This window comes from Plasmodium gallinaceum (assembly GCF_900005855.1).
Source record: "Plasmodium gallinaceum strain 8A genome assembly, contig: PGAL8A_v1_76, whole genome shotgun sequence".
In the NCBI taxonomy this organism is placed as follows: domain Eukaryota; phylum Apicomplexa; class Aconoidasida; order Haemosporida; family Plasmodiidae; genus Plasmodium; species Plasmodium gallinaceum.
The window spans coordinates 2,318,431-2,333,405 of record NW_021628238.1 but is presented as its reverse complement, the minus strand read 5'-3'; the positions used below and the strand labels follow the sequence as shown (position 1 = coordinate 2,333,405).

General features: G+C 16.3%; 3 protein-coding genes and 2 non-coding genes across 5 annotated transcripts; 4 read left to right on the top strand and 1 right to left on the bottom strand.

Annotated features, from left to right (window-relative positions):
- Nucleotides 1–1,416: 1,416 nt before the first annotated feature.
- Nucleotides 1,417–1,488, top strand: PGAL8A_00250200. Its single transcript has one exon. It is a non-coding gene; the product is annotated as a tRNA-Pro (tRNA).
- Nucleotides 1,489–2,328: 840 nt separating this feature from the next.
- On the bottom strand, nt 2,329–2,400 carry PGAL8A_00250100. Its single transcript has one exon. It is a non-coding gene; the product is annotated as a tRNA-Met (tRNA).
- A 2,077-nt stretch (nt 2,401–4,477) lies between these two features.
- On the top strand, nt 4,478–5,557 carry PGAL8A_00250000 (hypothetical protein; the record flags this gene model as incomplete). Its single annotated transcript, XM_028671241.1, has 4 exons — nt 4,478–4,579; nt 4,842–4,896; nt 5,022–5,143; nt 5,273–5,557. The coding sequence occupies 4 exons, from the start codon at nt 4,478–4,480 to the stop codon at nt 5,555–5,557; spliced, it is 564 nt and encodes a 187-aa protein (XP_028527913.1).
- A 1,540-nt stretch (nt 5,558–7,097) lies between these two features.
- Nucleotides 7,098–9,674, top strand: PGAL8A_00249900 (serine/threonine protein kinase, putative; the record flags this gene model as incomplete). The annotated part of the gene is made up of 1 exon (XM_028671240.1): nt 7,098–9,674. One exon carries the CDS (start codon nt 7,098–7,100, stop codon nt 9,672–9,674), a length of 2,577 nt encoding a protein of 858 aa, XP_028527912.1.
- A 923-nt stretch (nt 9,675–10,597) lies between these two features.
- On the top strand, nt 10,598–13,651 carry PGAL8A_00249800 (CPW-WPC family protein, putative; the record flags this gene model as incomplete). The annotated part of the gene is made up of 11 exons (XM_028671239.1): nt 10,598–10,835; nt 11,245–11,321; nt 11,398–11,484; nt 11,595–11,726; nt 11,838–11,858; nt 11,958–12,056; nt 12,244–12,749; nt 12,858–13,009; nt 13,125–13,339; nt 13,456–13,510; nt 13,617–13,651. The coding sequence occupies 11 exons, from the start codon at nt 10,598–10,600 to the stop codon at nt 13,649–13,651; spliced, it is 1,617 nt and encodes a 538-aa protein (XP_028527911.1).
- Nucleotides 13,652–14,975: the final 1,324 nt, after the last annotated feature.

Genomic DNA, 14,975 nt, shown 5'->3' with positions numbered 1-14,975 from the left:
TTTTTTTTTTTTTTTTTTTTTTTTTTTTTTTTTTTTCATTTCTTCAATAAATATAGGTAAGTTATATAAGGTATGTGAATAAAAGATGAAATTATGTTTTGGTCTAACAAAATTAAGTTTATAAAAATTTGTAAATATTTTATATTAACTATAGTTTATTCTAAAATTTTTTTCAAATGTATAAAGCACCTTTTTTTTTTTTTTTTTTTTTATTTTAATAACTTGAAAATTATTTATTGTATAATTTTTAATAAAAGAAATTAAATAATATAAATTATTTTATATTGAGTCATATTATTAATTTACACATTTATCTTATTTTTTTTTTTTTTTTTATTTAACAAATGCTTATGGTATTTTATTTAAGTTCATTCAAATTACATCAATTGAGTGTATTTTTAATTTAATGACTAAATTTTTTTCTATTCTTTTTATATATTCTACCTTTTTTTTCTTTTTTTTAAATTCTTATTAGAATTTTAATATTAGTTATAAAGTATAAATCAGTTGTGTTAATAAGAAAAGCTCAGAGTTGTTCTACAGATAAAAATAACTACAAAAATATATAAATATCATAAAATTTAATAAATTACAATAAAATGAACATTTGCAAATAATAGTAGATTTATAGTAATTTTTTAAAAAAAGTGTAAAGGTAATCAATAAAAGAAATGAATATATAAATGATTTAAATTGAATTTACTTTTTTTCTTCTCATTTAAATTCATGGAATATTCAAACTGTTGTTTAATTAATCAAATAAGTTTCAAATAAATTAATATATTATGCATTGATTCATTAAATTTTTATATATTCTATTTATTTATCTTATAAATTATAAACATGAAATATTACTAAGGCAATCTTGTAAACAAAATAAAATCACATAGATATATTTCATATTTTTATTATATTCTTCATTACTATATTATATTTATAAAAACAACTATAATAATTACAAAAGATTAATTGGACTATATTGTTCAATTTATATACATATAAATTTAAATTTTAAATGTATAATTAATTTTTTATATATTTAGTTATTTCCTAATTTTCCCTTTATTAATCTTAATTTCACTAAAAGAAAAAAAAGAATTTATAAAAAAATAATATTAAAGATTAAATTCCACATATTATTTTTAGTTTTAATAAACTTTTTAAATGAAGCCAAATAAGTATATATAAATCTCTATTTTTCTTAATTTTCCTAAATTGTATAATTTTTTTTCTTTATAAATTTAATTATATGAAAAAATTTCACTATATAAAAGAACCTTAATTAATATGATAATTTTTTTTTAAATGATAAAATAAATGAAAGTATATAATTATAATTTCAAATTTAAAAAAAGAAAAAAAAAAAAAGAAAATGAAAAAATTGAACAAATTAATTAAACAAATGAAATTATAGATGGCTACTTAGTCTAGTGGTATGATTCTCGCTTTGGGTGCGAGAGGTCCCGGGTTCAATTCCCGGAGTAGCCCTATAATAAAAATTAATATTTTTCTTAAATTATTTCTATAATTTTTCTTTGATAAAATTACATTTTGCAATATTAAAATAATTATATATAAATTATTTAATTTTTAGAATTAATTTTTTTTATATTTTAATTATTCATTTATTATCTACATTTTTTATTACTATTTTTTTTAATATTAAAAGATAAAATTTTGAAAATACAAATGAGTTGAAATATTAATATTACTATTAAAGGGTAATGTAAAAGTTATCTCACTAATTTTATATCTTGTTTAATTTAAAAATGAAAAATTGTAGAAATATAAAATACAAATGCTTTATATAATAAAAATATTTAGTATTTATATCTATGTGAGTTTCTAAAAAATCTTAAAAAATTATTTAGTGAATTCACGTTTTCATTTAATAATTAAAAAAAATGGAAGTAATGTTATATTTACAAAAAATTATATTTTTATTTAATTTTTTTTGAAATTATTTATGTTTTGAATTACTACTGAAAATACAATAATATATAAAAACAAACAAGTTAATTAAACTTTATATAAAAAATTTGATATGAATACAAAAATATCTAAAGAAATAACATAATTATAAGGAAAAATATAAATTTAATTTATATATAAATTTATATAAATTACTATATTAATATGTTAAAATTGCCTTAAATATTATTATGATGTTTTAAAAATTAAAAATCGACGATTCTAAGATTCATTAATATTAAAGATTTTCAATTGAATTATAAGTTTTATAAAAAAAAGTATATACTTTTTTATATAATAATAATAATATTGAATTATAATTTTAAAATATATTAATCAATATTTATTTTTGAAAAATAGCAGCGCGTGGTTTCGATCCACGGTCCTGGGGGTTATGAGCCCCCCACTCTTCCTCTGAGCTACGCTGCTTTCTATTAATTTCTGATTATGAATTTAATAAATCCGAAGAAAATTTGTTTTTATTATACATTTTTATAAATTACTTTCTCTTTATAGAAAAAATTGTATTAATTTTTTTTAATCACTAAATTTTTTTAAATTTTAAAACAACATACATAACAGATAAAATTATATATTTATTAAAATGTGATAAACTCTAAATAAAAATTACATTTTTAAAAAATAGTTTTTTATATGAAAAAATTTTGTTCATTGAAAGTATACATACACTTTAAAAAGAAAATAATTAAAAAGAAAAAAATTTACAAAATTTGAATTGTGTGATTATTATTTTTATTTAGACTAAAATTTTTTTAATTTTTTTTTTTTTTTTAAATTATATATTTATAAGTATTTAGTTACAATATTTAGTATATACGTTTGACAATATTTTAAGAAAAAATTATAAATATTTTTTTATTTTTTAAAAATGTTTATATATATGCATATATATATATATCTTTCTCTAGTAATAATAAATTTTATATCTTGATATATAGGAATATAATTTAGTAAATTATCTTCTCAAAATATTAAAAATTCTTTAAAATAACCTAAATTTATACCTAGTGAAATATGAAAAAATTAAAAAATTATATACAATTCTAATATATAAAAATTAGAGTTAGCTTAGGAAAATGTGTATATATATTTAAGAGGAAAATTTTAATAAAATATAAATATTAAAATGATAAACTTTAAAAAGAACATTTTTCTTCTCATTATTAATTATATTTTTATAGAAAATAACCATGTTATCCTTGGTTAATTATTCTTTAAAAAATTTAGTTTTTTTGATATTATAATTCTTTTTTAATATGATAATATATAAAAATATAAAATAATATATACTTAATAAATTATTAACGGAACATAATACCAATTCAAAAATTAAAATTGTCTATTAATGTTTTGCTACAATTTTAAAATACCCAATTGAATTATGAATAACAAACTAAAATTATTTTATAGATAAATTTTAAAAAGGGGTAATGAAGAACTTTATAGGATTTTTTTACCATTTTATTATAAATTGTAAAAAATAGTTATAAAAATTATCTTTATTTTATTTTAAAAAATAAGCATTTAATTTTATTTTTAACACCTTAACTTTTTTATATAGTTTTGTATAAAATTATGATAAATGGGATGTCATTTAATAAATAACTATTAAAATATTTTTACCTTTTTATTATTTTATTTTTTTTTTTTTAATATAAATAAATAATAAAATAAATAACAACAATAATAATAACTTAAGCCATATACATTAGTATAATATTTTTTATATTTAATTTTTTATATGAAATTTTATGAAATCCTTTTAAAATTTTAATTTCTACACGTATTTAAAATTGAGAATGAAAACATGAAAATGTCTATGTTTTATATTATTTTAAAAAAGCAAAAATTATAAATATATAAAAAGATCTTTTTATATTCTTATTCTTTTAAATTTTACTGCAATTACAAAATTAGGATTTAATAAAAATGATTCATCATTAGACATAATAATATTTTATATATATTTTAACTAATATTTATACTTATAAAAACACTGTATTATCACTTAAGATTTTTTTTTTAATAAACACTATTAAATCTTATTAAAAAAAAAAAAAGTATATGAAAAAACATTTATATATTAATATTGTTCATTTTATTTAAATTTTTCTTTTGAAATAATCATTTAGATATCTAATAAATACATTTTTACATATAAACCTATGCTTAATGAAAAAAAAAAAAAATGTATCCAATAATTTTATCTCATATTTAGAATAATTATTATTAAAGTTTTTAATTTATTACTACATTAATAATAACTGATTTTTTCATATTTTTTTTTAATTGGCATTATTTTTTTTTTAATTTTTTTTAAAGGTTTTTCAATCATGAATATAATAATTTATATTATAAAGAATTAGCAATTTTTATTCTTGTATAATCAAAAAAAAATTTCTAGGGTAATAAGAAAATTATTTTGAAATTTAAAATAAATTTACATATTCAAAAAGAAAATTAACAGGAGATAGTATATTGAAATATGGAGGATTTTAAAATTATATATGCATCTATTATAAAATTTAAAGACAAAATACCAATTTTTACTTATTACACTAATATTGAATCAGAATTAAGAGTAGAGGTAATTTTTTAAAATATAAATAAATTCATTTACTTAAAAAGATATTTATGACAAAAAATATATGAAAAATAATAATATAAATGAAAGACATATGTTTAGACTACGTTATTCTTATACTAAGATTTTATTAAAATAAAAAAAAAAAAGTAAATAAATATTATTTTGGTTTCTTTAATTATTTTATAAATAATTGCAAATTATGTATTATTTATATTCTACTAAGATATATATATATTTATAAATACTTTTTCCTTTTTTATAGTTAGTGCGTTCTTTAAATTTATTTTCTCAATCTAGTTCTATCGGAGCATTTCCAGGTGATTTTTTAAAAAAAAAAAAAAAATAGAAAAAAAAAGAATATGAATCGTATGCATTTTTTTATTTGTAATATATTTATAATATTTATAAATAAAAACAAAAAATTATTTCGAAGGGGGTAAAGATTCGCTTCCATTTGAACATGGGATAATATATTCTCTTTATAACAAAAATTTAACATTAATTTATATTATTATAACAAAAAAAGGAGAAATGACAGATAAACATGCTTTTTCTTTTTTAGAGGTAATATATTATTTATTATTAGATTAATTAGGATAAAATAATTTCTTCATATTTCTTCATATTTCTTCATATTTCTTCATATTTCTTCATATATCTTCATATTGCTTAATTTTTTTTCCCTTTATTTAGGAATGTATGAATAAATTAGAAAATAATATAGATTATAAAAATTTGCATAGATTACCAAAAAATTATTATTCTAGATCATTCGCAAATTTTTATCAAAATTTAATTAAAAAATATAATGCTGAATACTTGAATAATTATGAAAGATTTGATAAAAAAATAGTTAGAATATTATCAACCATACATAAAGGAATAGAATCATCCTTGAAAAATAAAAATAATTTATCAAAATTAGAAAGAAGACTAAGTAGTTTGGCTATTAATGCAAAAATTGTATGTTTTAAATAATTATTACTTTTTCTAAAAAAAAAATTAAAACAAAGGATTTTTCTATTTCTTTTTTAGTTTCAAGATCAGACTAATATTACTAAAAAAGCTTTTACAGAAAGAAGAAGAAAGGTTCTATTAAAAATTTATAATATAATAAAATAATGTCACTGATAAATTAGTTAAATTTTGCAAAATTTATTTTTTATAAATGAGTTTTATCTTTAAAAATTCTATATAAATAAAATTATTAAAACAATAAAAAGTTAACATATATATCCAAGCATATATTGCAAGTTTATGTTTTCAACTAATTATATTATTAAATTATAATGAAAATAACTCTTTTTTTTTTATTTTTTAATATTCTTTTTATATTAATGATCAGGTTATTATATATTTTTTATTTATTTTCGTTATTATAATCCTTATTAAAATATTTCTATTTTAAGTGATGTTTTTACTCTCCTAAATGAAGTTTAAAATTCGGTTTATAAAAGAAAGATTTCTAAATGTAAAAAAAATATTTATATATATATATAAATATTTTATATACATATATATTTTTGGTTATATATATACGTAAAAAATTTCATTTATATAAAAATAAATTTTAAACTTTTGTAGAAAATTAAAAGAAGCTTATTTAATATTTTTTTGATAGGAGTTTTAAATAAAATGAAATGGCCATTATATTAATAAACAATTAACAAATTATCATGTATAAATAATTTAAGACAAAAACAAAAGTTATTATACACTTATGTAATTCCTTAATATTAAAATAACCTATGTATCTTAAGTTATATTTTAGACGTACAGTTATAACTTATATATTGTATTTTTATTAAAAAAAAAATATATACTTTATCATTAATTACATTTGTTTTTGTTTTTTTTTTTTTTTTTTTCTTTTCTTCATTCTGTATAATAACACAAATTTTTGTATATTTATGTGTATTTAAAATAATATGAAAATTAAAAATAAAAGATTTATTGTATTTTTTAATATAATTGCTACATTATTTTTTTTTTTTTTTTTTTTTTTTGTTACACCATTTCTTAATTTAAAATTTGAATTTCACGCTTTTTAGTTCTATATCATTTTAACTTAATTTTTTTTTTTTTTTTTTTATACATATTTTCTTATTAAAACAAAAAATTTCTATTATAGCGTTATCATGAATATTTATTAATATGAATATGTTTTTAAATGAAAAAAAAAAAAAAAAAAAAAAATTTAAATAATAGGAAAAACTATAATATTTTATAACGATAATTTTATATCTATTAAAATTAAAAATTCTTATACTATATTAAATTTTTACGGTTAATAACCATATAAAAAAAAATTCCATAAAAATTATTTCATAAAATGAGGCTAATTTTAGCATATTATATTTTTCTTATCTTTTTTGTTAATTTTTTTTTTTTGTACATTAGTTTTTTTTAAAAATATTTAACTTATAATTATTAAGAGCTATTTAACATAACATTATTATTATATGAATTATTTATTTTTTTTTTTTTTTTATTGACAAAAAAAAAAAAAAAAAAAAAAATGAAAGTATTATCATGTTTAATACATGTTTCCAAAATATGTAATATAATTGTAATAGTAACATTTTTATATTGTTCTTTTTTATATATGTTTGATAATGTATTAAACAATTTAGAATATAATGTTATACATAAAAAATCTATAGAATCTAGTAAGACAGAGTTTTTGGCTGTTTTTAACAAAAAATATTCAATTTTATCTATAAATAAGAAACTTTCCTTATTCTATTATTCAAAAAAAACTAGTAATTTGTTTAGGAGTTTTATTATTGAACGTTTTTTTTTATTTTGCAAAAATGTTCATGTAAAATTTAAAAGACTTATTAATAATATTGGTAGTACTTATAAAAAAGCAAAAAATTGTATATATTTATATCTTAAAAAAAAAAAAAAAAATTTTTTTATTAATTATGATAATTATTTTGCTTTTGGTAATGAAATAAATGAATATTCTTATGTATTTCATAAAAATTATTATCAATTAAAACCCAAATTAACTAAAAGGAAAAAAAAAGAAAAGATAAGTAAATGCATAAATAATAAAATTAATACAAAAAATGGTAATAAAAAGAGTTTGAAAAGTAACAATAATCTACACTATGAAATTGAAAATACTTTAATAAGTAAAAAAGAAAATGATTTATATTTGAAAAACGAAAAGAAATATAATATAGTAGGTAAAAGGCTAAATAAAAAAGAAAAATCTAATGAAGAAAATAATAAATCAATTTTAAAAGGAAATATAGGTAATTATAGTATACAAAGATATGATATTATAAATCCTAAATATTATCTTATAAAAAAAATAAAAAACATTTTTAAAAAAACAAAGAGAAATAGTTTGGAAGAATTAGATGTTATTTATATGCCAGATATTATTGAAAAAAAAGCAAAAACATCCAAATGTAAAATGTGTATGGTTAATATAGAAAAATCCATATATGCATTAAAAATAAGAAATGAAAATACTGATGATATAAATAAATCATTAGATAAGAAAAAATATAGTGATATACAAGTTTATTATGATTATGAAGATATATATTACATAGATAAATATGAAAAAGAAAGAATAAAAAAAGAGATAATAAATATGAAATATTTATTTTATATATCTTTATTACAAAATAAGTATAAAATGATAAATTTTACAAAGCGTTTATTATTATCAAACCCAAATAAAGATAAAGAAAAATACCTAGAAATTGACAGATATAAACATAAAAGAATAAATTATACAATAAAAGAAAAATTAGGACAAGGAGCATATGGTGAGATATGGTATGCAATTAGCATAAATGAAAAATATCTTTTTAAGGATGTAGTATTAAAAAAAATTCTTATAAATAATGATGAAGAAACATCTCAATTGAATGCTATGAGAGAAGTTTATTTTGGAGAAATTTTAAAAAATTGTGATAACATAAGTCGATTTATTGAATATTTTGAAGAATATGAAACTAATGATGGAGAAAATTATTACAGATATTTTTGGTTAGTATTTGCAAATGAGGGTTATTCATTATCTAAACATATTTTTGAAACAGATACGAACAATTCAGGAATGCTTATACCAAGTTCACTATGGTGGAGTATAAAAAAAGAAAATATAGGTATGTTAGTATTAAAGGATTTAATTTATCAAATATTAAATGGTATAAATATAGCTCATAAAAAAAATATTACACATAGAGATATCAAAATGGAAAATATCTTTGTATCTTCAAAAACTCCTTTTACTGTTCGGATTGGTGATTGGGGTAGTGCAGTCGAGTTTTCTAACCCTCAATTTTTGTTTATACCATCAGAAAATGAAGAAACTGATGGATATCAACCACCAGAATCCTTATTTGGACATATGAAAAATAATTTTATGCGATTACCATATTATGATATTTGGGGTATTGGGATTGTGTTTTTGCAGTTTGTATTAGGCACAAAAAATCCATTAGAAGTGAAAAATAAAAGAAATGAAATTAAACTTAAAAAATTATTTTCTAAATATCCTATTAATGCTTTAAAAGAGGCTATATTTTTGCAAAGTTTATCAGAATTATGCTTAACACCATGGTCAAAATCTTCAGAACATTTAATATTAACTCATAAAAAACAATTATATTCTTTTATATATAGTAATAATATTATTATTAATAAATTAAAATATCACATATCTAACACTCTAATTAATATAAAAAATCAATCTTTTAATATTGTTTATAATATAATTTCTCAAAGATATAATTCTTTAATTTCAATACCTACCTCTCCACTTTGTTCAGATTGGAGATGTTTAAATAAATATAATTCAAATATTTCTTTTAAAAAAGAATACCATCCAGTTGATATAATTTATAAAAATATGAGTCACATTTTTAATGAGAGTAAAAATAATTTTTTTAATAATAATACTTGTAATGATGAGCAGTTTCAAAAAATTTTACAAGAAAGGGATCCCTCAGGAATCGGATTGCCAAATAAAAATGCAAGAAATTTATTAAGACAACTGTTGCAATTTGATTATACAAATCGTATAACCGCTCAAGAAGCTTTGAATCATCCGTGGTTTTTAGAAAATTAATATAATTTTTAAAAAAGAATAAATGATAATAAAAAAAAAAAAAAAAAATAAAATAATAAAATTCAAAAAATGAAATTAATTTTTTTATATTATCATAGCTATTTTACATTTATTATATTTTACTTTATTTTTTTTTTTTTTTTTTTTTTTTTGTGATACTATATAAATTTTAATTTTTTTAATTAATATTTGATATTTATGAATATGTATAAACACTTTTAATTTATATGAATTACATGAGAAATATAAACTCAATTTGTTTTTTTTTTTTTTTCTTTTCTTTTCTTTTTTTTTTTAATGGTTCTATTACAATATGATGTTTTACTTGTATATTTAATAATATTTCAAAGTTAATAAATTTTATCCTGTATTTAATAAAAAAAAAAAAAAAAAAAAGATAATTCCGAATAATGTAAATTGAAATTTATGAATATATATATTTTATATATCCTTTAAATAAAGATGACAATTAAAAAAAAATAATAATAAATATAAAATTAGAAAATATAAAAGGAAACTTGATTAAATATTGTCTAATTTATTTTTTTTATTTATTACATTGTAAATGTATATACATTTATCATATGATAATAGCAAAAAAAAAAAAAAAAATGCAAAAATTAAGCGATATTAAAGTTATATATATAATTTAAAAAATATAAATGTGTTTACTTACAAATATGTAAGTTCCTATTGTATTGGAATGTGGTTATGTGGTTAATAGCAAAAGAGCAAAAAAAATAAAAAAAAAAATATGAAACAAAAATAATACTACTTTTTGTAAGAAAATATATTTTATATTGTTCTAAATTTTAAAAAAAAATTTGTGAATCTTTCCTTCGATATTTTTTTTTAGATTAACATTAATTCATAGTTATCTATATCTGAAAATTTTTTCTTATATTTTGTTCTATTTTTTTAAAATGAAATTTTCTCTAATTTTTTTTTCGTTGTCATTTTTAAATATATTACCGAATGTATACAGTAAAAGCTTGTTAAATGGAAAAAAGACATTTGTTTTTTCTGGTGATTTACATTTGTATAGTAAATATTCTAAAGGAAGTGAATTATCTGATGACAAAAAAGAAAATACCCAAAATGATGTAGCTAAAGTCATTGAAAATCATGAAAAAATGAAAGAATCAGACAAAAATGTCAAAAGTATAAATTTTGTTTTTTTTAATAAAACTTTTAGTTTTAATAAAAAATATATATTAAAATACATAATAAGAGAATAAATAGTATTAAAATTATATACATTTTATTAATCCTTCATGATAGAAATTTTTTTCTATGCTATCTTAAACTTATAAAAATGAAGGAATAACATTAGAAATAATTACAAAGATAATAAATATAAATGATATAAATATTTATATGAATAATATATAAGAAAATATAAATACACATTAGAAAATTATGTGAATTTTGATTCATGAACTAATAAATTATTCATTATATTTTACTTAAAAAAAAAAAAAATACAATAATCTCACAAAGCTCAATTTGATAATAATTTATGAAAATTTAAAAAATTAATACTATTATAACTATATTTTTCTTTTTCTAGATATTGTTAATGAAGCTGCTAACAAAATTAAAAAAAAAAATAATGTAAATGAATTGCCATCATCGGGTCTTAGTGAAGTAATTATTAATAAAACTAAAAAAATTTTTTTATTTTTTAAAAATTATAAACATTAAAATTATAAAAAATATTTAGGAAGAAGAAGAAGAAGCAAAAGAAGACAGTGAATTTTTATCTGACGATTTAGAAGAGGCTGCTGAAAATTTTGCATCTTCCGATCAAGTAAAAAAAAATCTAAACTAAATAAATTATCCTTTTTTTTATTAAGATTTTTTTGATTATTTTATTTTTAAGTATAATTATTATTTTATTATAATTTTTTTTTTTTTTAGAATAAAAATAGTGTCGAAAAAGAAAATGAGTTAAAAAATATAAAAAAGTACCAAGCAGAAGTTATTAATTCAATGAATCAACCAGATCTTTACAAAAAATTAGATACAGATGAATTAGAAAAATTAGAACATGTAAAATAGAAAAATTTAATTTTTTTTTTTTAGTAAGATATTTGATTAAAAAAAATAAATAATAAATAATTGATATGTTTTTTTTTTTTTTTTTTTTTTTTTTTTTTTTAGACAATAGATGATTTAGATGATGTAAATATTATATGTTACATAAGATAAATAAAAAAAAGTTTTTTTTATTCTTTTTAATATATATTTTTTTATCTTTTTTTTTTTTTAATTAAATAATAGATGTGTGATCCAGATTATTCTCTACCATGTCCTTTAAATTTCTTTCGTACTAGTTCAGGTTGTGTTCCACTAAATTCTTATGAAGGTCCTTGTAATAAGGTAATTGATACAAATATATATATGTATATATTTAAAATAAGTTAAAAATATTCTATTATACAACTTTATAAATTCTTATTTTTACATAAATATTTATAATCAAAAAAAAAAAAAAAAAAAAAAAAAAAAAAAAATGAAAAATAAATATATGTAAAAATAATGAAAATAACAATAAAAAAAAAATTAGATACAAGATAAATTAATGTATTTATATGATAATCAAAAAGAGAGTTGGGGTGATATATGTGAAGCTAGCTGGCCATGTATGCCACTAAAATGTCCTTATGGTATTAATTATAATTCAGTTTGCCCAGTTCAATGGGAAGATGTTGGAAAGGGTATTTGTAGAAGTATATATAAGAATGAAAAATGTCCAAATGATATAAATTTTTCTAAAGTAACTATTAAAGAAAAAAAAAAATTAGAAAAGGAATGTGGTATAAGATGGAAATGCAAATCAGTTACTTATATTACTAATTTTGATCCTATTTGTCCATTAAATTGGATAAATATTGATGAATATAAATGCAAAGCACCAGATAATTATAATGGGCCATGTCCTAAAATTTCTAATTTAAAAAAATATAATACTGAAGAATTAAAAAAAAAAATTGAAAATACATGTTTAGTTAATTGGCCATATTCTATTAAAGTTAATGAGTATCATAGAAATTATGATGCACATTGTCCAATGTAAAATACATATATAAAGAAAATTTAAAATAGATATCTCTAAAGAAATATTAAAAAAAAAAAAAAATAATTATAACTAAAAAATTATTTTATTTTTTTTTTTTTTAGTGGATGGTCATTAATGAATAATGGATGGTGCCATGCACCAGAAAATTATCAAAAAAATTCAAAATGCAATGATGAAGTTTCATTTTCTGATATGAATTCACAAGAAAAAGAATCTTATTCTACTGCTTGTAATGTCGATTTTCCTTTTAAGGGTAATTAACACAAAATATAATCTTAATAATGTCATCATATTTTTTTTTATTCTTGATAATTTTTAATAAAAAAAATATTATATTTTTATTTTTACGTATATATATATATATATAGATAGAGATGAATGTAAACGCGACTACTCATTTGAATGCCCATTGGGATGGGTTCTTACTAATAAAAATGGATTTTGCAAAGCACCAATAAACTATAAAAGTAAATTATGCAAAAATTATTCAAAATTTAAAAATTTGTCTGATAATTATAAAAATTATTATTTAAAATCTTGTAATATTGATTGGCCTTGTGAAGGAGAAATTCAAAATTCTTTGGTAGGAATTTTATTATATATAAATGTATATTTTAGTTATTAAAATTGTTTATTCTATTATTCAAATTATTCTCTTTTTTTTTTTTTTCTTTTCTGTAATATATAAAATCTTAACAGATTTATACAAAACTAAGTATAAATTATTCTATTAGAAACTCTAGAGAACGTATTAGTGGTATAATATAAAAAAATTATTTACATATTTACATATTTACTTTTTTTAATATATCTTAAATTACATATATACATTTATATATATATTTTTCTTTATTTCATAGGGTCGGTTGATCCAGAAACAGGATCAATTATTTAAAAAATGTTTATATTCACATATTTTTTAGAAAAACTTAAATATATAAGAAATTAATTAAAGAGAAATTTTTTTTTTTTTTTAAATTATATTAAATAATAAAAAAGCAAATTTTTTTAAAAATAAAATGAAATAGAGTAAGAATATAAAACATACTATAATAGACAATCATTTTATTTTACTCTTTCTCGTTATAAATTTAAGAAAATTAAAATTTTAATATATGTTGACAAAACATAATTTTTTTTTTTTTTTTTGTCCTAAAATATTTCCAAACGAAGAATATTAAAATTAATATTTTAAAAATTTAACTTTTTCCTTTTAATTACAAAAGTAAAAAATAGTAATTAATTTAATAACTTAGATAAGTTGATACTATTTCGTTAAATGAATAAAATATAGATTAATATATTATGAAACAACTGAAATTATTTTTTGGTTATATAATAAAATTATTTTTAATCTCAATGGGCATTACATATATTTAAAAAAAAAAAAATAAATTATAATATTTCAATTTATGATAAGAAGTAATATGTAAAACTTTACAAAGAACTAATATTATATAAAAAAAAATAAAGTTGTTAATATATCACTAAAAACATGAAAATAAATTTGAAGAAATATTTAAAATAATTATTAAAATTAATTTTAACTAGATTCCTATATATATATAGAAAAATTTCCCAATACCATTCATATATAAATTTAGAATTTTATATTATCTTTTTAATTATATATTTGGTTTTGTATAATATACGTATATACTTTGAGAACAAAAAATTATAAAACATGAAAATTAATTTCTAAATTTTAAGAAATACATAAAAAAAATAACATTTTAAGTATGTATATTTTTTTTAATAGTCAATTTTTTACTTTTATATTTCTTAAAAGGATATATTTAAAAATATTGTAATATTTTTATATTTTTTTTTTTTGTAAAATATGAAAAAAAAAAATGTAGTAATTTTTAATATTTTTTTTTTTTTTTGTTATGTAAATACAATAAAGTCATTTGTGCTAACTACTTCTTGTATTTTTTTAAATGTATTCTTTGATTATTTTTAATGTATGATTAATTTTTTTTTTTATTTTAATGAAGAATATCCATTTTAGATAAAATGTATAAACATTAATATTTTATTTTTGATAAATTTTATGAATATTTTTATTTAAAAATAAAATAAAATAAATATTTATATGAAAACATTTATCAAGTTAAACGTAAAATAAAAATAAAAACACACATATATATAAATATATTTGTTAATTTACATTTTTATAAGTTAATATATATATACAATTTATATATACATATATATAT